A 27,863-nucleotide genomic window follows, 5' to 3' on the forward strand; every position below is an offset into this window, starting at 1 on the left:
GAAAACCTCACAAGGAAACGTCTCAGCTTGGGCTGAGGCAGTACGTGCTGGCCGCAAAGGCAGTTCTACTGGGAGACTGGCCTAGAAAGACGACAGAGCCTGAGGACGTGGCCTCAGCCACCTGGGTCTGGGGAGTACAGAGCATAATGTTCCTGGCGGGCTGGCTTTGAACATTTCTTTATTTTGAGAAATGCTTAGCCATTAAGCAAAGATGCAAATTCAATACAATGAACTCCTGTCCTTCATCTAGATTCATCAACTCTTCCCATTTTGCTACTTTTCCTTTCTCTATTATCCCAACACATGCACACAGTCTCCCTTTTTTTTTTTTTCTGAACCACTTTAGAATAAGTTTATAGACTCTATATCCCTAAATACTTCAGGGAGTATCTTCAAAGAGCAAAGACAATTATCATATTCAGGAAATTTAACATCAACACATACCCATTATATAATAGAGTCCAGATCTAAATTTTCCAATTGTTCCAATCCAGGGTCATGTCCCTTTAGCTGTCACGTCCCTTTAGTCTGCTTGAACCTGGAATGGTGCCCAGCCTTTCCCAGTCACTACTAAAGAAGGGTGCAGGCCTGCACTTCTACAGAACGCACCATGGTCGGGTCTGATGGTTCCACTATTGGGTTACGGTTTGCATGCAGGAATACCACTGAGTGATGAGGTATTCAAAGCATCACATCAGTTTTCCTTCCTTCAAATATTTGAAAATTTTTTCCAATACACTTAAAATTAGAAAATAAGCCCCTATTGTACACCTATCACTCAGATTCAAACATTATCAAGATTTTGCCACACTGGTTTCATCTCTTCTTTCACCCCACCTTTTAAAAAGTGTTTCCTAAAGAATTTCAAAGTAAACCCCAGACATCACGTCATGTTACACCTGAGCAGAAGCTCCCTAGATGGGCCACTGCTGAGCTGAACTGTGAGCACTGAGGGAGATGCTTCACCGGAAGAGGCAGTGACGTGCTGACGGCTGTGACCTGACGCCCACCCCTTCTGGGAGTGGCTCCCGTCCTTCTGGAGTCCTAATGACAGGTTTTCATTTACACTTCTTGAGGAATGTAAGCACTAAATGACTACCCTGCTGATTATTACAAAAGGCTCATGGGAAGGTGAGAGAAATCCTTTCCATCCAGGCTTCCTGAGACATGCTCTATTTACCTCTCCATCATGCTGTTTCACAACCTGCAGTTCAAAGAACTCATCCTCTTCTTCCCCGATGAGAGTAGCATCCCATCCACCAGCTTCTGGGTCATCGAGATTATCCTGAGAGCTGAAGTCATCGGCTAGAAACAGAGAACTTCCCTTCAGTACAGCGGTCACTTCAAAGGACAATGTGCTTAGTACTAAAATTCTCCTGCCTCAAATTTCATTTGCTTTTGGCTCTAAAATCTTACACAGCACATTCGATGACCATTAAACAGTTCACAAATCTTAGAGATGGAAAGTGCCCAAGAAATTATCTTCGCCAGTCTCCTACCTTTAAGCCTTCTTTTATATGGAAGGCAACTGAAGCCAAGATATCCAAGAGGTTAATCCAAGTCATCCCATAAATGTTAATGATAGGATTATAATCCAAACTCCCTACTTTTTAGTACACTAAAGAAGGGAGAAATAAGAGCAATTTCAATTATCTGACAGTTAAGTTCAACAACAGAACCACTTGGCTACATGAGCTAGAAACCGGAGGGGGTTGCCCCTGCCCTTTGGTCATTTAGCTCCAAGCCTGGCCCTTCCAACGTCCTATCCATCTTAAGATGGTGAGTAGGCGACAAAAGGATCTTTTCTAAATGTGGATCTGGGTGGATCAAGAAGGGGCGTAAGAGGTCTTCTTTAGACTTATTCTTTTCCACTCTCTGACCTTCCTACACATACACACACAGGCACCTCACTCATCTGGGAACCTAACATAAGAATAGGCCAGAGTCACCCATAGTCTCCAAGGCTCAAGAGCACAACACAGTAGGGCGAAGTGCTCCGGCAATACATTAAACCCAGCAGGTGGATAGACGGTGGAAGTGGCTAACTATTATTATCTGTGTATATCTAAAAATCTTCTATATGTCTAAATAAGCTGGGTGGCACAAGATGCTCAATACCTCAGGTACTGCTGCTCACTCTCAGCTGGGCGGCAGAAACCACCGAGGCCGTCAGGCTTGTCTGTTTAGGAGAGCTCATTTTAAAAGTTTTTCTGCAGCGGTGTTAGGGACTTAACTGCTGACTTCTAATTTTTAACTCTTTAATCTACCTTTTCGTTTTTATTTTCCTTCCTCTGATATAGTGTATGTAAAACGTAGCCACATCCAACATGAGGGGGAAAGACGTCAGAAAAAAAAAGACTGTTATTAAAAAAAATAGGCAATGCAGGGGTAAACAAAATAACTCACAGAGAAAAGTGAGAAATGTATTAGGTAATGCCAAGAAAACATGCTACATAAGCATCACTAGCATTAGTCCTCTGCAGAGAGAAATCTTCTCCTAAGAATTAAAGAAGGAAATATTTGAAGTGCAGGGAAATATCCTTCCATCCGAAACTGATAGGAGGACAAAGTACACACATAGCAGTCTGGGCTGCAGACGAAATGTGAGACCACAGCACGATGACACGCGCCTGCCGCTGTAGTGGGACCCTGCTCCCATGGAGCCTTCGTTCTTCGTCAAGCATCATTCCTTTGGCACACGTACAATGGACCCTCCCCTTAGGCTTACAGAACTGCCTAACTGCACGCTGGGGCAGAGCCTAAGTGTTACTCGGACAGAAGCCTTCCGAAAGTACCTCCTAACTTACCATTTAAGTCGAGGAAAATAACAGGAATGTGTGTTTCCATCCCAGGAACTGGGGTCCTAAAATGTAAAGAACAATATAGCACCTCAAATAAAGCAAATTTTCTCAGCAACATGTGCTTCTCCACACAGCCTTGCTACCTGTTCAGAGCTGTGAAGGATCAAGCCAACCACAGCTCTGGACCCTGGGTTTGCTATTATTTCACATCAGTTATGCCACAGGGTCTTAACTGCAACTGCTGTTTCTTTTCACTGGTGCTCATGTATGTGACCATTGTATGCTCTGTACTGCTCACCTCAGGCCTATAGGACACACACACACAAACATACATACATACATACATATATATATATATATATATAATATATATATATATATATATACACACCTGTTTATAACTGAAGCTCCCTTGTTTACAGTTACCTTCATTAAAAAATTATATACCTGAGGGCCCCATGTGGCTTAATTTACTATTTTTAATTTCCATAAAGTGGTCAACAATATTTGCTGACAGTACAGTGTAAGCCAGCACCAGAACCAAAAACTCCTGGAGATGCAATTTTATTATGACCAAATGGGCTTTGAAGGAATGACCCAAGTAATTAACATATTAACTATTTTTTTAAACAGTTAAGTGCAGTGGTATTAAATATTGATTAAGATTCTCAGAAATCTTAATTACTTGGACCAATAACAATATTATTTAATAAAACATAGTTTTAGGCCATAATTATTCCAACTCATGAAAATAATTTAATACTTCCTCTAATTCAAACATTTTTCCCATATACTATGGTGAGTCTTCCATTAATTACAGCATAGGCAAAGTCCCTACAGAAAGCAGGCAGCCCGGTGAGCATTTAGGACTCTAGAACACAGACGGCTGCATTCATACCATTCTGCTGGGGCCCCCGGAATCCCACTGCCGGCAGAGGGAACCATGACTGCATTTCTTTCCTCTGTTAGAGTCAACCTCATCTCTAGAAGTTGGGCTTCTCGGTCAGCATCATCCTCTGTTTTATCTAGAACGTCAGGAATGAGGATCAAATACAGGTATTACACTTGCTTTATACTTCGGTCCTGCACATCAACGGGGTCAGCCCATATTTCAGTTACTGGTTGAGGGGGGTTCACCAAAAACTTATTACTTCTCTAGTTAGCATTTAAAAATTCAAAATAAAAACCTGTAAGCTATAGAGGTTGGTGTACCCCTCCAGAGAGGCCATCTTCGGCTCAACGGAGGCCCACAGTGGGACATGAATAATTTCTTCCAGAGGATTCAGGTGCTTTTGGACAAGAATCAAGAAAGGTTAGCACCTTCCTTACATTATCTTGGAGGGACACTGTTTGCATACTGTATTTTCTCTTTCTCTTTTTTTTTTTTTGTGTGTGGGGTTCTACAGACATCATTACATTTGGATCAATTGCTCTTTTGAAAGGATATGATACAAATGAGTACCAACCCTATGCTCTTGCCACCTCCATTATTGATGTGTTCATCTACTTTTAATTTATGTGGCGGCAAATGGAGATTAATTAGGCACTGATTTGGGGGAGGGAAATATTCAACTTGCTTTTCCTACCCGGTTTACTGACAAGTTTTTGCAACTGTTGATCTAAGTACTCTTGACGTTTTGTTAATGCATTCAGCCATTTTCTACGCAGTCTCTCTAAATCGCGATCCTGGAAGAAAACAAGAGAAATTAGAGTAAATACAATGTCAAGACAATAAATCTGAAACTGATGCTCTATTTTACCATACTCTAACATGCTTTGAAAATGTAAAGCATTATAAGACTAAGGTCTTTATTACCACCACAAGTCGACTCCAACCATTATTCAGAACAGAAACTTTCAGAAATGAAAACATTATTGTTCTAGAGTAAAATTGTTTCTGAAAGACATTCTCTGATGTCCAGAACCAGTTTTATGTCTTTTGGCTCAAGGAGTAGAACACAGAACACTTGCAACTAAGATCTTCTACAAGGTCTCCTTGCAGTACAGAAATCACAGCTACTACTCAATAATCTGCAGATTTACATCCCTAAGAACCAGTGCAAGAATTCTTAAAATTTCTTAACTACAGCCTTAAACATGTTTCACTAGTCTACAAACAACATGTAAATGCTCATCTCCCTGGTTTTTGTGGGGTTTTGGGGGGATGGGGAGAGTAGGGGGCATGATCAACAGACTAACAGCTCTCCCAGTCCACTCCTGACCACACACCAATCCTCCCTCATTTCCTTCTCTAATAAAGTTACAGGGCTGGGTAGATCAGTGGAATGCTGCAGATAGAGAGTGTATCTGGATTTCACTAAGGCACTTAACCAAACAGCTCATGACATTCTTGTGGACAAGATGGAGAAATGTGCAATGGATCTACTTGAATGAAATCACAAATGACTCAAATGTCACATCCAAAGAACAGTGATTAATGGAATCATGTCAGTGTAAAAGAAGTCTCTATTGTTGTGCCATAGGACTCTGTATTTAACCCTATCTGATACAATACTTTTATCAGTGACTTACAGGGAGGCAGACATTCTTATCAAATTACAATGATGCAAAACCAGGAGAGTGTCTACACTGGATGACATAATCAGGATCCAAAGAGCTCTGACAGTCCTAAACGATGACTAACAAGACTAACAGGATAAAATTTAACAGAATAAACAAAATCTTGTAGGAGATTAGGAAAGGGGGCGGGGACTTATACTCAAAACCAAACCTGTAGGACTCCAGAAAGAGGGGAAGGGGGACTGGCCTTAAAATACGGACAACACCTTAGCATGTGGTCTGACCAAAGCTCAGTGTGGACAGCTCTTAGGGGTAAGGGCGGGTGGCCCTACTTGAGGAGAGAAAAAGTACAAGGAAGAGGATCTGGAAAAGCAGATCCGCAGGGAACCTGGATGCGGAGCTCCAGGGGCAAAGTTAACAGGCAGAAATGTTTTTCTATACTAAACAGATCTCCCTTCAATGTCCATAAAACACTCTCTGCTCCCTACTCCAGTTTTAATTTGAGAAAAAGCAGTATTTAAATCAAAATTAACTGTGCACTTATTAAGTCAGTACAGCAAGACTCAGGAATAAGTAATTTAGTCCTTTAATCAAGCTAATTTGATGAGGTTAACAGGTGCTTCATTACCTGGTAGCTGTCCATGTCCTCCTCGTCCTCCTAAAAGAAAAAATACGTTATGCAGAACTGAAATAATTATTTATCCAAGAATCAAGCTATGATAAACAATCTGAATGTTTTCCCATACTTTACATTTTCTAACTTAATGAATATACTATTCCATCTCCCACCTGTGCTCACCCTCACTCTTGGTTTTATAGTTTTCAGGAAGTTGGAATTAAATCTTGAGCTTCTTACAGGAAAGTGAAGAACACTCATTTGACCTTTTCAGGAACCAGTACAATACTTTACCTGCTGGGTTTATAGCCCCACTCCCCAGGGGAAATCAAACACCTGCTGGCAAATAGTCTTTACAAGCCAGTAGGGGGTTTCTGCAGAGGGGTGGGTGTTGGGGGAAGTTAATCACTAGAAGGCACTGAGCAGTTTCCAGAGGCTGCGATGTCTTAACTCTCCGCTTGCCATGTACGGGGTCAGGATCAACAGTCTGGTTCAGTAAAAAAAGGACATCCAAGGAAAACAAGAAATAGTGAAAGAATTGTTCATGGAAGGCAGCTTTCTGACAGGTTCCAAAAGACTCTTGTCTGCTTGGGTCTTTCAACAAGAGGCATAAAAACTTACATGGAAGGTCTCAGGAGTCTTGGGGGATCGGAGTGCTCTAACTTTCACACATCCAATGCCAACAGACAATATACTTTCTTCCATCAGTGGTAAAGTCCCAGATTCCTGCACAGACTTCACTTCCACCTGAACTCGCCGGGACTGCCCCTGTATCACAATTTTTAAATTTACTTTGTTAAAAGCAGTCCGATTTCCAAAAATTTGGTTTAGAGAGCCCCCTAGAGGCTAATGCTGGGAAAAGCATTTAACTTTGGAGAATTATCTCACTGTATCTTAAATGTTAAGTAGTGAACTACAAACTGAAAATCTAATCAGAAAAAATTATTTACCTTTTAAGCAAGTAGAAAGACACAGAATATATGGCTTAGATATTTTTTTAATAAAAAGAAACAATAAAGGACAATACTCTAACAAAGGTTGACAATAAGCTAGATAATAAAAAATGCTCAACTCACTAAAAATCAAATAGACACAATCCAAATTAGCAAGCTATACCTTTACTTCCACTTAGTAAACTAGCAATTATCTTTTAAAAAGGCAATTTCCAATACTGCCCAAAGTTTATGAAACAAGCAATTATATATATATATACTGCTGGTGAAAATACAAATTGGTAAAGCTTTTTGTAAGGGCAAGTATCTCTTGACCCAGCAATTCAACTTCCTAGGAATCTGTTCTTCTCATCATATATGTATATAAAGAATCTTAAAGAAATGTTAAAAAAAAAATTAGATGCAGATTAACTATATATTGATTAACTGCTTAAACGGTAGTATATATGAAATATTACAGTCATTAAATATCGTTGTGGAAAAACATACATGACATATTAAGATAAAGAGTATGGTGATGGATGTTAAGTAAACATAAAAAAAAAGATTACCAAATCTAGTATATATAGTATGATCTACTTTAAAAATAAGCAGTCAGAGTTACAAGTAAGAACGATCACTACTATCCTGGACTGGCTGTTCTAATCCCTAAATAAAGCAATTTTAAACCAAGCTGCAGAACCAAAATGAAGAACTGGCCAGGGAGAAGTCGTTCCCTCTTAAACACAGTTTATATGACTTTGTATAATTACAATGAAGTAATATTTTAAAAGAAAATTCCCAGTATTCCCAAATTACTAACTTCAGTGTCAGTTTACAAATTTCAGGAATGTAAATTAGAACTTGAAAAATGGCATTTTAATATACAATTCCAAGTCAGTCACTCTTCCCCTTCCATTAGGTTTTAAATCCCAAGAGCTTTGCATTATCAGGAAAATCAACTTAGGGAATGATTGATCTTACGGAGCTAGATTTGAAAAGATGGGTTACAGATGTCTTTTGATTTAATATTTTCCAAGGACTATGCAGCAGATATTCTGTGGAAAGAGCACCTCAGAGATTACCATAATTGTCTAAATCATTTAGTCATTTCAGTTAGCTACGTTGTGTCTGTTACTCTGCCTAAGATAGAAAGTGACTCATTTTTAATGTGCGGCCAAATATGAAGGGTGAAGTTCCTATACTTTGGGGGTAGACTCAAGATAAGGAACCGGAAGAAAAGGAAGGAAAAGATCCAGAAATGGCTTAATGTTCCATAGAAAAGCTTTGAGTAGTAAACTTAACTAACAGATTGAACTTCTTGCAACTGCTGGTAAATGAACATTTTTAAACTATAAAACCAGGATTTTCATATGGTTAACCTAATTCATTTTTCTCTGCCACTTTCTTGTTCATCAACAGTAGGTTCCAGTTTTGAAATATATTAAATCCAGATGAACCTACCATCCCAGGCCTCCGTGAACTAGCTGCCACGTGCTCCTCTACCAACCTCTTGTTACTGCTTTCCGGCTTTTCCCACGTTACTTTCAACCCAAACTTACGTAATTCCAACCTCTGTTTCTTTATTCTTGCAATTTATATATGAAAAACCTTTCCAGACTTTGCAGGTTTTTCAGAATCCAGGTCAAGACACATACCCTTCAAAGAAGCCTTTCCTGATAAACCCAACATATCTTTGAACACATTTAGTAAAGGTTGTCATATGTATGACAAATACCAAATATTCAGTTCACACTAAAGCACAGAAAATTACCTGATCTTGCCTTCCAGGAGATGAATTTCTAAGGCATCCAAAGACGATATATATAGTTTTAACAGATGTTCAGTAAAAGATGTTCTTCACACCCTTAAGAATTCTATTTTATGTATACATCTCATGCTGTAATTTAAACTAATTTCCTTTTGCTTTTGGTTCCTTGTCCATAGATCAATAAATTTGCTAAAATTCATTTGCTGGGGTCACAGAACAAGGGCTTATCTCCTTCCTCCTAAAATATTCAGAAACCCAAATATTTAAGCAAACTTTCTTTTTCCTTTAACCTTTTCTCACATTGTGCTTGGAATGATTTCAATATTCATTTTCTAGAGGCTATTCCAATATTTTACTCTTGTTCTGAAGTATGGAAACTATTATAGGATGCAACATTCTACTAAACATTGGATTAATGTAAAGTATAGCAAAAGAGAATATTTCCAAATCTATGTAAATTCTGAAAAGATAGACTCTCTCATCTGTAGCTGGCAGTACACACTACAGATCACAGTCTGCCTGGGGCTCAGTGGCAATGTCCACGTTTGTCTGCTGTACTGACTTCTGGCAGGTATTCATGTCTACCGAGTTGCATTTATTCAACACATCCTGTGCCATCACAGAAAGATATCTGCTCTTTGTCTTCATTTCCGGGCACCAAGCTCCTAAAACTCTTGGAATTTTCTGAGTAGTAAAGGTCACAGACACATCTTTTACTGATGTGACTCTTACTTTGGTGGCTCTGGCAGGCCCCTAGATAGCTTCAGGAGAAAGATGAAGCCTTGATTCGAAGTTTGGAACTTTGAGCCCCGCCTAAGACCTCAGGGAGAGAGGGGAGGGAGGCGAGAGACTGAGCTAACCACCAACGGCCAGGGCTGTCATCAATCGTGCCGACATAATGGAACACGCATGGCACCTGAACAATGCAATTCTGAACAAGAGCTCCTGTTCAGCGAACGAATCGAGGTGCCGAGAGGGTGGCACACCCAGAGGACTCAGAGGCTCCTCCTCCCTCCTCGCACACCTTGTCCCAGGCATCTCTTCCATCTGGCTATTCCTGAGTTGTATGCTTTATAATAACCAGTAACAGTAAGTAAAGAGCTTTCCTGAGTTTTGAGAGCCATTCTAGCAAATTATCAAACCTGAGGGGATTGTAGGAAGCTTGGCTACCTATTTGTAGCCAAGTCAGATAGAGGTGTGAGTAACCTGGGGAGCCGATACTTGCAACTGGCATTTGACGCAAGGCAGTCTTGTGCTTAAGTCTGAGCTGTTAAACCTGTGAAGGCTGAGCTAACACCAAGTGGTTAAGGTCCAAACTGAGCTGAGCTATAAGACACGCAGCTGGTGTCTGCAGAGAATCAGAGAACCTGTTGGTGTCAGGAGGAAAATACACTTCTCTCCTCCCATGTACCAAGCACTGTGCTTCAAATGCAGTATCCCCAATCCTCACATGAACCTTGTGAAGTTGATTTTATCATCACTTGCACTTTATACACAGGGACAGGCTCTGAGAAGAACATAACCAGGCCAACTGAGAGCCAGAACGGAACCCTACCACGCCGGACATCGAAGGGCTTGTTCCTTCTGCTGTGACTCCTTGCTTTTTCCTGTCTTTATAAACAGCCTAATGCTACTTGATATGTTTTATTTCCTACAGTTCAAAGTTGTTCTTTAAAGCTTGCCTCCTTCTTACTTAAACCTAACATAAGCTGGTTTAAAAATATTATAAAAAGCAGTATTTTTGAAAAAGAAAGAAAATACATAAAGTAGGAAGCAATTTCAATATAAGGAATGGACTTAGCCAGTCTAGATTCCATTATCACTGACATTTCTGCTAAGAGGAATCCAATATTAAGCTTTATGGTGCCAAAGAATTTCATGTGAACGTTCATAATGGTGACATTCATGATTCTGTTACCTGCCGGAGTTGGAAGATGCCTCCTGTTGGCACGTCTTTTGCAGAAATGACTTCTACAGGGCAGTATTCACCATTTTCATTTTGTTCCAAGATTTGAACCCAGAATTCCACTTTCCTGGTGACTTCACTCCATCTAGGAAACAGGTGAAGTTCTTGGAAAACCATACATTTCTATTTCAATACAAGTGGCTTAGGATCCTACATATGAGAATTTAGAATGATAATGACTTCCAAACAGAATAACTCAGTATGAATGATCTGTAGTTCAGCGAGGAATACACAAGCACATAATAGCAAATAGATGCAATCTAGAGAAAAATTAAAGAAACATTCTGTCTGAAACAGCTTCTTTATTTCATTCAAGAAGGTATGATAATTATAAATCTATTTCAAAGTGGTTATTCAAAAATCTAAACATAGTATCAGATGTACAGAGGCAAGTACACAGTCTACGTTTCCACTGTTAGATAAAGGTGGTACTGTATGCGTCAGTGACCTGACAAGTACCTTTGCTCAGGTCAATAAGAGAATGCCCAAGAAAGAAATCTCAACATCTAACTTAGTATTTGCTACGACTTTCTAAATGCAAAAAAAGAGAAACAAAAACGTGACCTTTATCTATAGTTCATCTACAGATAGAACAAATATATGTTCTTCCAGTCATTCTCTTTTAACTCTTTAAAATCCTGGTCAACAAATGAGCCTGCCTCCTTCCATCACTGATGGCACTTGGAAAGAACTTTGAACTAAGAAAAAATAAGGAATCCTGAATTCTAGAGTATATCTTGATCCATTCTCTCTTTATAGTTGATTCATTAGAAGTAAGCAAGCTATTCGCCAAAAGTCCATTTCACTCTAGGTGGGTTAACTACCTACCTATTTACCCTTCTTCCACACTCCACAGCTCACAACTCTCGGTAGGTTACCGGTGCTATCAATACCCTGGAAGCACCGCCGTCTGTCCTTGGAACACTGGGGATGCTCAGGAAAGGGCTCCCTTTATAAATGGCAGTATTAATCTCTAGTTTTTAAAATGACCAATGGAATCAGATGTATATCTAAAACTCACCTGTCCCGAAGACTGCGTGTTTTTGCTTGGATAATCCCCAAATCCCACAGGGCTGGGTTTTTCCGAGGATCGTTCATCTTATGGCCATACACCTCGATTGCCAGTGCCCCTTCTGAAAGATGCTCAATAAAGTCCTCTGTGATGGTAACAGAAAATTCCTGAAGGAAAATAATTACAGAAGAGGAAACACTTTCTGGTAACCTTATGATTACTTATACCTGACATCATATACTTACTTCATCATTGAAAAGAGAGACAGAAAAGAATGTTTTCATTACTGAACAGCACTGTCATCTAACCCCCACAATGAATGCTCAAATGGTCTAAGGCTCTTCTGACTTGAAAAATAACTATAACTCTGATTTTTTTAAAACCTTTTCACCTTGAAAATCTACTGTGAAAGACCAGCATTGCATTCTACTTTGTAAGCAATATTTGGGGAACTGTTTATAAAAGTATAAATACTTATACTAAGAATTACAACAATGATCTAAAATATCTTGATACAAAAGTCATCACATGTAGTAAGGTAGCAGTGTGTTGGAAAAACAATGTCTCCCAGTTTTTAGGAAGCTATCCCTGATAACGAGAGAAAGCAAATAAGTAATGATCACCAGTGCACCCAAACACCTAATTTTGAAAGCTTCTCCCAATCTGTCCATCTTTAAAGGCTGTCTGTAGGGCAGCTTTTACAATAATCAGGATTAAGTTTTGAGGCAATTTATTTTAAAAAGTCACAAACTCTCCACTCCTTTTCTCTTGCCTGATCTTTTACACACTAAAGGTATTTCTATGTTTAAACAGATTAGAAAGAGAATTCTCCCTTGAAAAAAAGTGAGATGGACCAACTGTTGTGCAGGAGGAAAAAAAAATCTGGAATCCGACAGTCCTGCGCTGGTAGTTACTAGTCACAGGCAACTGACTCCCTGAAACTGGCTTCCCGTGCTGAAAAAGCACCGGGATCAAATACAGCTGTGGCAAAGCTCAGACGTGGGAAGGGAATGAAGCCTTCAGCAGGGCCCTGGCGCTCGCTAGAGGCAGCTCTTGGCTCTTTTCTATCTTCACTTTCTCTGGAACACTAGTTCCTTAACCTTTTTGGATGACAAATCTCTAGTAATCTAACACAAAACATGGATTCCTTTAGGAAAATAACATGAACATACACACACACATTCACGTACACGTTGACGCTGGATGGTGGAGTTGTTAAATGCTTTGACACTTTGGTTTTCTCCCCGCAGCTTTAGGGAGGTGTAACTGATGTGCAGCATCATGTAAGTTTAGGGTGTACAGCATGCTCAGGCCACAGGCCACTTTCCCTTTGACTCCAACTCCACGCTAAGAAACTCTGATCCAAGACATATTGGTACCAAAATATTCAACAAGATTCATCTTATTGCCTTTTTCTACCTAAGTAATTAAATGTTGACCAATTGGAAAATAAACTTACATTGCTATGATCAAAGACAACCATGCACTGAGGTTCCTTGCTGACAGGGGAGGATGACGTGTCCACTTCGGGTGCAACAATCACAGGCTCTTGTTGATCCCAGAAGCTGTATTTGCAGAATACAAAGTGTGACAGATGCTGTGGCAATCCAGTGGCTTGGAGTATTTTAACCTGAAGAAAAGGAAGGCTCTGTTTGTTTTAAACTCACAAAGTTCCAAGAAGTACTTCTGAGTAAGAGGTAGGGGCGCCAGTCCTGATGGTATTACTGTTGGCTTACGTGGACGAAATGCCATTCACTGTGGGGCTGTATTTCTGTATCATGAAATGGTGCTATATTCACTGAGAGTTGACACAGGATAACAACAACCTTGACTATAAAGGTGGATATTTTAAAGCAGTTACAGGCTGATAAAGAATACTTAATATCTAGTTTCTCATATCATCATCATCATCATTATCACACTATAATAATAATATTCATCAGCTCAGAAGAAGAAAGTTCTCAACATCAACACCTTTCAGTGATAGGAATCTGGCTACCTACGGATACCTCGTAAGAACAGAAGACTGTTAAGAATGATGAAGGAAACACAAAATCAGTGTACATGCCAAAGAGCATAGGCAGAAAATATTTATTTGATATTTTAAAATATGAAAAAGAATAAGGCCCTCCAGTAGAATGTTACATGCTACTAGAGCATTTTTTTTAAAGCTCTAAATGGCGTATCAGGAAAGTATACTCTGAAGTTCTGGAGGGGCGAACAAAGGAGATGAAAGGTAGTGAATGATGAGCATCCTCTGCACCAACGGTTACTGAAGAACCTGCCCATGAAGATTCATGGAGAAGAGGCTGATCAAAGGAAACATGCCCTGGACCGCAGGAGTGCAGGGTCTACGGTAACAACATGCAACTCGAAATGTGTCTCCTCGGACCCAAATGCTCCCAGAAGAAAAGACCACAATAGATTTTTAAAGCAGGCAAATATACTGAGTATGCTCTTGGCAGGCAGCATAAGGTTGATTTTTAACTTGGAGTTCTTGTGATATTCTAAAACTCCTCTAATTATGAAGGGAACTAAATCCTAAAATTAAGTGAAGCTAAATTCTGATTTTATAACCACTTAGGCCAACTTTTATATGACTGAGCATTGATATTATATTCTTCGGCTGGTCACTCCCTGCATACTGTATGAGGCACTCTACCTCCAGTAAATAAATTTAACAGAGATAGATTTGAATATGTGGCAGAAGTTGATATAGTTCAACAACCACAAAAAAATAGTCTTAATGTTTCAGGAAGCCTTAATAAAGACACAGAAAAGCAGATGACTGTTTTCTTCCATCCCAGGCATGTAACAGGTAAGCAACGATGGGGGCTCCTAATCATGATTTTCTACTGTGACAGCAGCAAGAGTTCTGGAACATCTAGATAGCAATTCCCTGACAGGCTACGAAAGACGGATTGACTAACATATTTTATTTGTCCAAACCAAAGAGAGTGATCAGTCAGTATTCAGCAATTCAATTTTTGTTAAATTTAAAAAAACATCACTTTTTAATTCAGTGCCTATAAATGCTTATTATATATATTCTTTAATGTGAAGCAATGTGGTATCTGGGAAGATTATAAGATTTTGGAGTACACAGATCTAAATAAAAATCTCTGCCACTTATTAGCTTCTGAGCAAATCAGTTTCTGAGCAAATTATTAAATTCTCAATTTTCTGAGGTTTAGTTTTTTCTCCAATGGGAATGAGGATAGCTAACTAAGGATAGGGGTGTGAGGACTGACCCCACCAATGACAGGAAGAAAACACTACCAGGCACTGAGCAGACAGATGTCCAACACATACTTCGTGACTGAATTCCATCTAAAAGCCAGTATTTTTTTCTTAGAAATAACCTCAATTTTAAGGTTAAAATAAATAAGAAAGCAAGATTTCATATGCTGAACTCTTGGCTATAGGCAGCTTCTCAGGAACAAGACTGCCAGGAATAAAGAATACCAGGAATGAGGTCTACCTCGACGACTAGAATGCACAGGCGGGTGGTTGTTTAAAGTTTTTGCACACAGAAACTAAAATCACCACAAGGTGTCAGAACACCACAGACTTCAAATTGCCGCTGCTCAAAGAGATGAGAGCCCAGGAACGTCAGAAGACATCGTTATTGTTTGGGGTTTTTAAATATCTAATTTTATTTAATGTAATTGAAAATATCAGTATGTTAATATGTGCATCTTTTTTCTTCATCTCCAAAAAATAAATCCAGACTTCTTCATGGGCTGGCAATCACCATCACCCACGATATCTTAAGTGCCCTAGGCTGGTTTCTCTTGTTTTTTTTCCAATATATTGTTTATTGTTACACAGTTTAGTTCTCCTCCTTTCACACAAAAGGCCATTACATGTTCAGAATGTGGTCTCTAAAAACCACTTCCCACCCAAAGAACCAGGTTTCTGGGAGAGGTGGCTGATTCCAGGTCTGGGACAGGAAATGTACAGGACGAAGCCAGAATATTCACCACAGCAGAAAGCATGAAAGCTGGCAGAGTCCGCAAGGGCCAGGGCTGTGTCTGAAGCCCACGGAAGGGGCCCCCACAGACTGAGGATGGGCCACCGCGCTCCGAGGCAAGAGACACAATGGATCAAAAGCACATCCGATCTGTCTGAATCCAGGACTTCGTAATGATATTAAGACTAAAAACAAAAAATCTCACTGTTCACTTTAATGTATTATAGGAAAACCAACTCATTATTTCAAAAATTAGTAAATACAGGGAAAGGATGGATTTATGCTGGTTTTCCTAAGCAAACTGTATCTCTAATAGCAAATAGCTGATAATAGGCTAGAATTCCAGCTAATAAATAAAGCAATGGTGATAAAATTACAGTACCTCTCTTTTCGAACTCTTACTGAAATACCAGATAATAATGGCCAATGACTGCTGCCATCCCCAGAAGAAAACCAGGCATAACGAGCCTTCTGATGGAAGAACACACCACCACCTGTACCATATCCTGGCCACTTCCTCTCCCCCGCGCACCACCTGTACATCTAACTTCCAGTTTCCAGCAAATACATCTGAACACACTAACACCAATGAGCAAAATCCAGACTATGAGAGAATACAAGGTCACAGGCCAGTTTCTGCATTAAACAAATTGTAGGTAAGAGAAAATGAGAGACACACACAAAGAGCGGGAGGGAGGGACAGTGTGAAGTGCACAAAGCACAGGTGCCAGAGACTAAAGGTTAAAACAGACCAACGAGACACCTCAAGGGGACGCGCCGGCTACTGCGTGACAGCAAGAAGGCATCACTTTTTGATTATGGTGTCACAGTTACCTTTTTAAAGTGCTCTTCTTTTGGAGATACCGCACTGAATTGTTTTTAGATAAATAAGGTGTCTGGGATTGTTTCAAAACAACCCAAGGGAAGGTGATGCCACAGAACCGGCTTGGGCGTGAGGGAAGCAAATGACCGTGGGCTGCTAACTGCTGAGGGGCTGGGTGGGGATGAATAACACTTTCCTACTACTTTTACATGTTTGATAACTTCCATTTAAAAAATCTTAAAGATATTGTAACTTAGTTTTTTTTACCCCGATAAATGAGGTTCTCTCAGCAGTAAAGAAGTCTCCCCTTTACTAGGGAAGATGGTACCAGCCTCACCCATGGTGAACTTGCCCACAGCTCGTCTTCCGCACCGCTGCATCACTAGGCCATCACCTTTGAATGGGCCCATAGGTGTCGCCAGGCCTATGTTTCCACCTTCGATAATTACACAACCTTAAGGAAATGTTCTGAAATTAATACAGTAAAGATTCACCTTTTAGTGAATTAAGAATTTTTGCTCCTCAAACTGAAGTAATTGAATCAAACATCTGAGGCCTTCTTAATACATGCAAAGACCTACAGAGATGAGCCCAAGTCTTTCCTGGCTTTGGCTCCCCACACATGGCAGCAAATGCCTAACTTACTCCTTTTTCAGTATCAAATTCAGTTCCAGAAAAACATCCTGAAGCACAGGCCTGGATGGAGGATGGATTATGAAATGAGAGTCAAGGTCAGGCTTCCTCACCTCACCAGTTAAGGGCCCCTTTCCTCATGCACTGTGACCCTATGCCCCTTCTTTAACTGGTTCCTACAGAGCTTCTCAACCCCGGCACCCTGGTGCTCCAGAACTACTTGGAGACATATGAGGGGATTTCTTCACGGGCATCAGGAGTGACAGATGAGGCACCCCACGCTGCTTGGGCAGGACTCCAGGAATGTAGCCACCTACCTAAAATCTACCCAGCATTACCTGTAAGGACCACAGCGCTCTATGGAGAAACAGGCTAACATACATGCTCTCTTTCAACTTCACTCTGAGTTGCATTTTTCCAGAAATTTCCTTAGGCCTTATCTGGATTAGTGACCTCTCCTCTGTGTCCTAGGGCATCTGTCATCTACCTCTCTCATAGCACCTGGGTCATACAGTCCTGGGGCCTTCTGGTCGCTTGTGTGTCCCCTGCACACAGACACGAGCTACACAGGCTGCTCCCTGAGTAGGAATCCCGTCTCATTTATCTTTACGTTCCCAGCACCTGACTCAACACCCAGCTCTGGAATGACACCACACAGGAGGAGAAAGAAAAGGGTGGGCAGTTAGGGCATGAGGGAGGAGTATAGTCAAAGTAAGTGAAGAGAACAAAAGCATGTGGAAAAACAGTGAAGACTGACTCAGGGCAGGAGCTCAGGAACAGGACTAGGGCTGGGATGAATGTCCAACCTCAGCAGGACTCAAGAAGCCAACCAGGAGGAGAAAAATTGTGTGAAACACAGGGCTACTCTACAGAGACATTCAGGAAAACAGGTATTCATATAATTTTGGGACAGAATGGCCCAGAGGAAAGACTCATCCAAGGCTTCCCAGAGGAAGCAGTGGAAGTACCTGGCAAACTGGTACATCAGGATATATGGTGAAATCGGTCTTTAGAATACTCAGTGTGAAAGACTCAGAGACAGGTATTTTCAAAATTCGAAGAACAATGTAACATTTATGGTCTCAATACCCACAATGCTCAAAATCAGCCACTTCTACCACATCTGAATGAAACCGGGACTCACCATGCATACAAGTTTGTTCTCTGGGGTCTCCTTGTCGAAGCTGCTATCTGCAGCATCGTCACCTCCGGCAATCCTTTCCCCAAAGTCACCACTGATCCGCATCACCTCCACATGCAGCCGGCCCGCCACCTAGCCAGGGGGAACAGCAGACACTTTTTCCAGATCTGTCCTTTCTTCTGTTTTAGAGTCAAGTGGGTAGGTTAATGGTATCTGAGAATTTAGAAGCTAAGGTTCTAGCAGTTACTTTTCCCCAAAGCACCTATAAGGTCCATACAGCACTCTGGAAACATGGATATTAATACTCATCAATAGCACTTGTTATTACTGATGATAAATAGGAACAACAATACATTATCACCGTCCCATTATTTCTCAGACAGTTCCCTGCAGGACACAAGGCGTGAAGAGAACACTAACCTCTCCTTTCTGGTTGACGATTGGAACGGCGTACTGTAATTTCACATCATAGAAGAGGGACTCGAGGAAGACATTGGCCACCCCAATGAGACTATGATTTTCCTGCTCGTCGTAAAATGGATCAGCACGCTTGAAGTAGGACCGTATTACCTTTAAAGAGATTTTAAATGTACAATTTCAGAATATCACAAAAAATAAATGAATTCAACCTACCACTTTGTGAAGCACTCTGATGGGGTCATTAAACTTAGCCAAAGTATACACTGTATCACACACACACACTCTCTTCCTTGTTCCCATCGAGAAGGGTGGCTGGCATCCTTCACCCGTCAGAGGGCAGTCCGGCAGTATGTCGTTACTTCTATCATTTCTTTTCCTTTACACGAAAAACACAGATGAACTATAAAAAGAGGCAGAGTGAACGGAAGCGCTCTTCATTTCTCATTCCTGTGTATTCTACTTGTTTCTGTCAAATTATTTGGTTAGCATGAGAGGTGACCGCTTTACAGGAGACTGGTTTGTTTTCTTTGTATTTGTTGTTAGTGTTGTCTTATTTCTAAGTTGACATATGAGAGAAAGAAGAAAAGGAAAGAAAAAAGTTTAAGAGAAATGTCATGCCACTCCAAGCAGTCATTTTTGTTGATGATAAATCTGGGAAAATAAACATTTTTATAAAACAAGAAACTAAGGAAGTAAACAACTCTATATGGAAATAGGACTAGCAATATTGAAAACATATATAAATATACATAATACATATTTCTATTTTACATATGTACAATGCCTGGCAGACTAAATGGGGAAACCTGCAACTTGAAGGAGGAGTACGGAGTACGTATCTGCGGCTCTTACTTTAGCATCAAAATTCCCTCAAAAATGCATTCCTCATAGTACGAATATTAAGGTCCCACTAATGTTCAACTCAAAGAAGAGATACTGCAGGTGTATTATTTGCAAGGTTAAATGTGTGGAGAAATGGGACTAGAGAAGATAGGGTATTGTCTCTGACCTTATAAATAAATTCATGGTCCAGTACATGAAACAGACACACGTAACACCAACAGAAGTGAATGGCATTTGGAAAATCTACTAGAAATCCAGAGCATTCAAGATGAGGATAAGAAAAAAGAAGTTGCGAGAAAAATAGGTCATTAAATTTCTCAATTAGCTGAACAATTTAGAGGATTAAGATAAACATTATTCCAGAAAAAAAGATTACTGTTTTGGAAAAAGGAACAATTTGTCCCTAAAATGGGGAGGCTTGTTCCTGCTCCACTCCTGCTGTGACTACCAGTTAAGTAATTTTTCTTGAATAACTTACTGGGGTATCTTCTTCACACTCTTTCCACTCCTGATAAAGGTCTCTCATATCCAGCAACCTGTTGTCCAGCTTTTCCAAAGACCAAATCTGCTTTCCTTTTCCTTTTCTTCTCACCTGAATCGCAGGTTCGCTGAGAAGAGAGCCTCGCTGCAGAGACAACGGGAGTGACCGTGTGAGACACAAGGGCGTCCGCCGCGGAGTCAGCCTTGGACGCCCGGTGCCCATGGGCGCGACGCTGACCAAACTGAAACTGCTTTCGTTGTTTACTCTGTCAATTGCAAAACTTCCTAAGAATCTGATAAACTTAACATAATGTCTTTATATCCAACTGTGATCAAAAACTTCTTTTGCAATAAGAAAAATTTTGATCGCAGTTGAATATAAATTTAAATTTAAAACCCACAAGACTAGATCATGTTTAATGGAAAGTCAAAAGCGTTTTCTTAGGGCCATGATATGACCAGAGAACGTAAGGGGGTAGAAAGAGTCATAAGCATTAAATGACAAGGGAAAGTTTACTGGAATGGACACTTAAGAAACTATCTTTTACCTTTCAAAAGTTTGAACTAAATGTTTTTAAATGGGTAATATCTTAATGTGGTATAGAACAAAATGTTTAAAAGAGAAAAATGTGAGAAGCATCCCGATTACCCGTTTGGAGGCAACAAATACCAATTTCCAAATGAGCACAGTTTGAATTTAAAATTGAAGCAGTACAGAATCAGAGATGGCTGTTATGCAACACTGTGAATGTATTAAATGTCCCTGAATTGTTCACATTAAAATGGTTAAGTTTATGTTGTGAGATTCACTTAAAAAGAGAAAAAGTACTGACTGAAGTTTTCCAGTGCATAAAAGCAGTACGCTTTTAATGCAGGAAAAATTTTTAAACTTTTAAAACCACAAAGTAAAAAATAAAAATGTCTCTCCAGTACATCTCCCCCAGAAAAACGTATATATTGGTATCTCATCAATTTACATTTACTGGATAAGTTTATCAACTATTCTGATACAGCCACTTGAACTTAACACGGTTGTGAAATAGTTTAATGTTGCCTTATTATCTTGCCTATAATCATTTTCAAAGAAACAATTTACATAATGAAACAAAGATTTTATAATTCTAAAGGTCAAAACTACCATTCTCTCACATACTGTAAAGGCCCTTCTACAGTGTCTTCAGCCAGCTAGGGAATAAACAGGAAAAATCTCATCAGTGATCTGTGGGCGAAGCCTTCTCGCAGGTAGGATGCTAGAATGGGGACTAGGTGACAATGAGCGATAGCTGCAGCAGCTTAACTTTGCCCCCCTTCAAAACAGCAAGAATTGGAAAAAAAGGAAAAAAAAATTCTTGTCCCTTACCAAAATTACCAGAGAGAGGGGAGTACAAGGCCTGGATGAGGACCAGGACGAACAGCAATCACAGCATGACTATTGAGTGAGATAAGAATTTTCAAGTACCAAAAGAAAAAAAATTTAAGGATTTGTTGGATAAAAGAGTACAGGGCCCAGCCTGAGCTAAGGAGACTACATCCTTAGGCAATACTTTGTCCAGCTCCTCTCTCTGGCTGAAATCTGAACACACGAAACTACTAAATCAGTAACAGCAGGGTGGACTGGTTAGCAGCCATCTGTGCAGAACGGCTGCTTCAACTCCAGCAATGCGAGCCGCTTCTACCGGCAACAGCAGCAGCCCCGTGGATGCACCACCATCAGGTGTCTGGGAGAAGGGAGATGCGCATGGTCATCAGGTCACTTCAAGCTGCTGACCTGGCTGCCCCGAGGCAGCGCTACTTCTTCCAACACAGCCCAAGCCACTACCAGAGGGAAGGGCTACAGTCATGCTAATGGGGACAAAGTGTCATATTTCTATTTTGCCAACTCAAACACCACAGAATGGAAAAAGCCCTTACTCTCTTCAGTCTTCTAGGAGAAGCCTGTACCTTCTGCCCATGATTGGTTTTCCTCTGCTTTCTGTCTATGAATCCCACTGAACCCATGGTTTGCCCTATAAATACCAACAAGCAAAATAAAGGTGTATGTAGGTAAAATCTTTCAAACTACACACAGAATGTATACTGAGAGACAACTGCCCATGAAGTAATGATTAGATGATGTTCACAGTATCTTTATTACTAAAAACTTTAAGCATATTTGCCAAATATCTACTCTATGCAAAACATTGACTTTGATGCTGTAAAACCATCACAGAAAGAAAGATGTGGTCTTTGCTATAAGCTGAGAGTAGAAGACCCAATAAGGATTTATTAAAGCTTTGCTTGCTGAATACTGTAGGAGGGAAAAAAAGGACATGGATCCTCAAAACATTTATCTGAATACAAAATTCTACCTAATACATCAAAAATTATGTATGACCATCAGGAGCTGGAAAAGAACCTAAGTAAGACAGAAAAAACAACGGAATGGCAAGGATAGAAGACTTTGACAGGACTTTCCCAGCACCTCATTAAGCTTATTACATTATACAAAAAAAGAGATTCGTGGGGGGCGGAGCCAAGATGGCGGCGTGAGTAGAGCAGTGGAAATCTCCTCCCAAAAACACATAGAGCTATGAAAATATAACAAAGAAAAATCTTCCTAAAATAGAGACCACAGGACACAGGACAACATCCAGACCACATCCACACCTGCAAGAACCCAGCGCCTTGTGAAGGGGGTAAGATACAAGCCCCAGCCCGGCGGGACCCGAGCGCCCCTCCCCCCAGCTCCCAGCGGGTGGAGAGAAACCGGAGCGGTTTTTTTTTTTTTTTTTTTTTTGGGCGAGCGCTTTTTGGAAGCCTTAGAGGGACGGGCCCCCGTTGCTGGGGAGGCAGGGTGGCGGGACCGGTGAGGAGGTGCCTGGGAACGGTGCCGGAGGACAAAGAATATCCCGCGTTTCTCCCTGCGAGACCTGGGGGCGGGTGCCTGAGACCGGTGCCTGAGGACGGAGGAGGTCGCGCGTTTTTCCCCTTTTTTTTTTTTTTCTCTTTTTGGCGAGCGCTTTTTGGAAGCCTTGAAGGGACGGGGACCCCAGTGCTAGGGAGGCACGGTGGCGGGACTGGTGAGTGGGTGGCTGGGACCGGCGCCTGAGGACAAAGAATATCCCCCGTTTTTCCCTGCGGGACCGGTGGGCGGGTGCCTGAGACCGGCACTTGAGGACAGAGGAAATCGCGCGTTTTTCCCCTTTTTTTTTCCTCTTTTCTGCGAGTGCTTTTTGGAAGCCTAAAAGGGACAGGGACCCCGGTGCTAGGGAGGCAGGGCGGCGGGACTGGTGAGCGGGTGCCTGGGACCGGCACCTGAGGACAAAGAATATCCCGCATTTTTCCCTGTGGGACCGGTGCGTGGGTGCCTGAGACCAGCACCTGAGGACGGAAGAAATCGCGCGTTTTTCCCCTTTTTTTTCTCTCTTTTTGCCGAGTGCTTTTTGGAAGCCTTGAAGGGACAGGGACCCCGGTGCTAGGGAGGCAGGGCAGCGGGACTGGTGAGCGGGTGCGTGGGACCAGTGCCTGAGGACAAAGAATATTGAGCGTTCCTTCCCTGCGGGACCGGTGGGTGGGTGCTTTTTGGAAGCCTTGAAAGGACAGGGACCCTGGTGCTAGGGAGACAGGGCAGCAGGACCAGTGAGCGGGTGCCTGGGACCGGCACCTGAGGACAAAAAAAAAAAAAAAAAAAAAAAAAAATCGCTTGTTTTTTCCTTTTTTTTCCTTTTTTTTTTCTCTTTCTTTCTGTTCCCTCTCTCATTGTTGCTGTTGTTGTTTTGGTTTGGAGAGTGCTTTTTGGAAATCTTAAAGGGGCAGGACAGGTCACTTAGACCAGAAGCAGGGAATCTGGGGATCTCTGGGCACTCTAACCCCCTGGGCAGCAGGGAGCACAGAGGCCCCTTACGGAGATAAATAGTCTCCTGGCTGCTCCCCCTCCAACGGGGCTCCACCATTTTGGAGGAACAGCCCCAGCCAGGCCAAGCCCACAGCAACAGCGGAGATAAACCCCAAAGCAACTGGGCAGGAAGCAGAAGCCCTGTCTGCGCACAGCTGCCCAGCACAAGCCATTAGAGGTCGCTATTCTCCCAGGAGAAGGCTACAAACCAACAAGAAGGGAAGCTCTTCCAGCGGTCACTTGTACCAGCTCTGCAAACTATCTCTATCACCATGAAAAGGCAAAACTACAGGCAGACAAAGATCACAGAGACAACACCTGAGAAGGAGACAGACCTAACTAGTCCTCCTGAAAAAGAATTCAAAATAAAAATCATGAACATGCTGACAGAGATGCAGAAAAAAATGCAAGAGCAATGGGATGAGATGCAGAGAAAAATGCAAGAGCAGTGGGATGAGATGCAGAGAAAAATGCAAGAGCAGTGGGATGAAGTCCAGAAGGAGATCACAGATGTCAGGAAAGAGATCACAGAAGTGAAACAATCCCTGGAAGGATTTATAAGCAGAATGGATAAGATGCAAGAGGCCATTGAAGGAATAGAAGCCAGAGAACAGGAACGTATAGAAGCTGACATAGAGAGAGATAAAAGGATCTCCAGGAATGAAACAACACTAAGAGAAATATGTGACCAATACAAAAGGAAAAACATTCGTATTATAGGGATACCAGAAGAGGAAGAAAGAGGAAAAGGGATAGAAAGTGTCTTTGAAGAAATAATTGCTGAAAACTTCCCCAAACTGGGGGAGGAAATAATCGAACAGACCATGGAATTATACAGAACCCCCAACAGAAAGGATCCAAGGAGGACAACACCAAGACACATAATAATTAAAATGGCAAGGATCAAGGACAAGGAAAGAGTTTTAAAGGCAGCTAGAGAGAAAAAGGTCACCTATAAAGGAAAACCAATCAGGCTAACATCAGACTTCTCAACAGAAACCCTACAGGCCAGAAGAGAATGGCATGATATACTTAATGCAATGAAACAGAAGGGCCTTGAACCAAGGATACTGTATCCAGCACGACTATCATTTAAATATGATGGTGGGATCAAACAATTCCCAGACAAGCAAAAGCTGAGGGAATTTGCTTCCCACAAACCACCTCTACAGGGCATCCTACAGGGACTGCTCTAGATGGGAGCACCCCTAAAAAGAGCACAGAACAAAACACACAACATATGAAGAATGGAGGAGGAGGAATAAGAAGGGAGAGAAGAAAAGACTCTCCAGACAGTGTATATAACAGCTCAATAAGCGAGCTAAGTTAGGCAGTAAGATACTAAAGAAGCTAACCTTGAACCTTTGGTAACCACGAATCTAAAGCCTGCAATGGCAATAAGTACATATCTTTCAATAGTCACCCTAAATGTAAATGGACTTAATGCACCAATCAAAAGAAATAGAGTAATAGAATGGATAAAAAAGCAAGACCCATCTATATGCTGCTTACAAGAAACTCACCTTAAACCCAAAGATAAGCATAGACTAAAAGTCAAGGGATGGAAAAACATATTTCAGGCAAACAACAGTGAGAAGAAAGCAGGGGTTGCAGTACTAATATCAGACAAAATAGACTTCAAAACAAAGAAAGTAACAAGAGATAAAGAAGGCCACTACATAATGATAAAGGGCTCAGTCCAACAAGAGGATATAACCATTCTAAATATATATGCACCCAATACAGGAGCACCAGCATATGTGAAGCAAATACTAACAGAACTAAAGAGGGAAATAGACTGCAATGCATTCATTGTAGGAGACTTCAACACACCACTCACCCCAAACGATAGATCCACCGGGCAGAAAATAAGTAAAGACACACAGGCACTGAACAACACACTAGAACAGATGGACCTAATAGACATCTATAGAACTTTACATCCAAAAGCAACAGGATATACATTCTTCTCAAGTGCACATGGAACATTCTCCAGAATAGACCACATACTAGCTCACAAAAAGAGCCTCAGTAAATTCCACAATATTGAAATTCTACCAACCAATTTTTCAGACCACAAAGGTATGAAAGTAGAAATAAATTCTACAAAGAAAACAAAAAGGCTCACAAACACATGGAGGCTTAACAACATGCTACTAAATAATCAATGGATCAATGAACAAATCAAAATAGAGATCAAGGAATATATAGAAACAAATGACAACAACAACACTAAGCCCCAACTTCTGTGGGATGCAGCGAAAGCAGTCTTAAGAGGAAAGTATATAGCAATCCAGGCACACTTGAAGAAGGAAGAACAATCCCAAATGAATAGTCTAACATCACAATTATTAAAACTGGAAAAAGAAGAACAAATGAGGCCTAAAGTCAGCAGAAGGAGGGACATAATAAAGATCAGAGAAGAAATAAACAAAATTGAGAAGAATAAAACAATAGCAAAAATCAACGAAACCAAGAGCTGGTTCTTTGAGAAAATAAACAAAATAGATAAGCCTCTAGCCCAACTTATTAAGAGAAAAAGAGAGTCAACACAAATCAACATAATCAGAAATGAGAATGGAAAAATCACGACAGACTCCACAGAAATACAAAGAATTATTAAAGACTACTATGAAAACCTATATGCCAACAAGCTGGAAAACCTAGAAGAAATGGACAACTTCCTAGAAAAATACAACCTCCCAAGACTGACCAAGGAAGAAACACAAAAGTTAAACAAACCAATTACAAGCAAAGAAATTGAAACAGTAATCAAAAAACTACCCAAGAACAAAACCCCGGGGCCGGACGGATTTACCTCGGAATTTTATCAGACACACAGAGAAGACATAATACCCATTCTCCTTAAAGTGTTCCACAAAATAGAAGAAGAGGGAATACTCCCAAACTCATTCTATGAAGCCAACATCACCCTAATACCAAAACCAGGAAAAGACCCCACCAAAAAAGGAAATTACAGACCAATATCCCTGATGAATGTAGATGCAAAAATACTCAATAAAATATTAGCAAACAGAATTCAACAGTATATCAAAAGGATCATACACCATGACCAAGTGGGGTTCATCCCAGGGATGCAAGGATGGTACAACATTCGAAAATCCATCAACATCATCCACCACATCAACAAAAAGAAAGACAAAAACCACATGATCATCTCCATAGATGCTGAAAAAGCATTTGACAAAATTCAACATCCATTCATGATAAAAACTCTCAGCAAAATGGGAATAGAGGGCAAGTACCTCAACATAATAAAGGCCATATATGATAAACCCACAGCCAGCATTATACTGAACAGCGAGAAGCTGAAAGCATTTCCACTGAGATCGGGAACCAGACAGGGATGCCCACTCTCCCCACTGTTATTTAACATAGTACTGGAGGTCCTAGCCACGGCAATCAGACAAAACAAAGAAATACAAGGAATCCAGATTGGTAAAGAAGAAGTCAAACTGTCACTATTTGCAGATGATATGATACTGTACATAAAAAACCCTAAAGACTCCACTCCAAAACTACTAGAACTGATATCGGAATACAGCAAAGTTGCAGGATACAAAATCAACACACAGAAATCTGTAGCTTTCCTATACACTAACAACGAATCAATAGAAAGAGAAATCAGGAAAATAATTCCATTCACCATTGCATCAAAAAGAATAAAATACCTAGGAATAAACCTAACCAAGGAAGTGAAAGACTTATACTCTGAAAACTACAAGTCACTCTTAAGAGAAATTAAAGGGGACACTAATAAATGGAAACTCATCCCATGCTCATGGCTAGGAAGAATTAATATCGTCAAAATGGCCATCCTGCCGAAAGCAATATACAAATTTGATGCAATCCCTCTCAAATTACCAGCAACATTCTTCAATGAATTGGAACAAATAATTCAAAAATTCATATGGAAACACCAAAGACCCCGAATAGCCAAAGCAATCCTGAAAAAGAAGAATAAAGTAGGGGGGATCTCACTCCCCAACTTCAAGCTCTACTACAAAGCCATAGTAATCAAGACAATTTGGTACTGG

At 40.8% G+C, this 27,863-nt stretch overlaps 1 protein-coding gene across 6 annotated transcripts in view; it reads right to left on the bottom strand.

Moving 5' to 3' along the window:
• Positions 1-27,863, bottom strand: part of KIF13B (kinesin family member 13B) — a 190,623-nt gene that overhangs the window by 60,887 nt on the left and 101,873 nt on the right. For all 6 annotated transcript variants that reach the window (XM_073232754.1, XM_037024548.2, XM_037024552.2 and 3 more), the window contains 12 exons: positions 19,930-20,076; positions 18,609-18,758; positions 18,192-18,320; positions 13,078-13,248; positions 11,628-11,785; positions 10,559-10,691; positions 6,559-6,705; positions 5,950-5,979; positions 4,388-4,487; positions 3,700-3,826; positions 2,808-2,863; positions 1,181-1,305 (listed from right to left, as the gene is read on the bottom strand). In XM_073232754.1, coding sequence (XP_073088855.1) covers positions 1,181-1,305; positions 2,808-2,863; positions 3,700-3,826; positions 4,388-4,487; positions 5,950-5,979; positions 6,559-6,705; positions 10,559-10,691; positions 11,628-11,785; positions 13,078-13,248; positions 18,192-18,320; positions 18,609-18,758; positions 19,930-20,076 — 1,473 coding nt within the window. The remainder of the gene's footprint in view (positions 1-1,180; positions 1,306-2,807; positions 2,864-3,699; positions 3,827-4,387; positions 4,488-5,949; positions 5,980-6,558; positions 6,706-10,558; positions 10,692-11,627; positions 11,786-13,077; positions 13,249-18,191; positions 18,321-18,608; positions 18,759-19,929; positions 20,077-27,863) is intronic.

Source organism: Manis javanica, chromosome 3 (genome assembly GCF_040802235.1).
Source record: "Manis javanica isolate MJ-LG chromosome 3, MJ_LKY, whole genome shotgun sequence".
NCBI classification, from domain to species: Eukaryota; Metazoa; Chordata; class Mammalia; order Pholidota; family Manidae; genus Manis; species Manis javanica.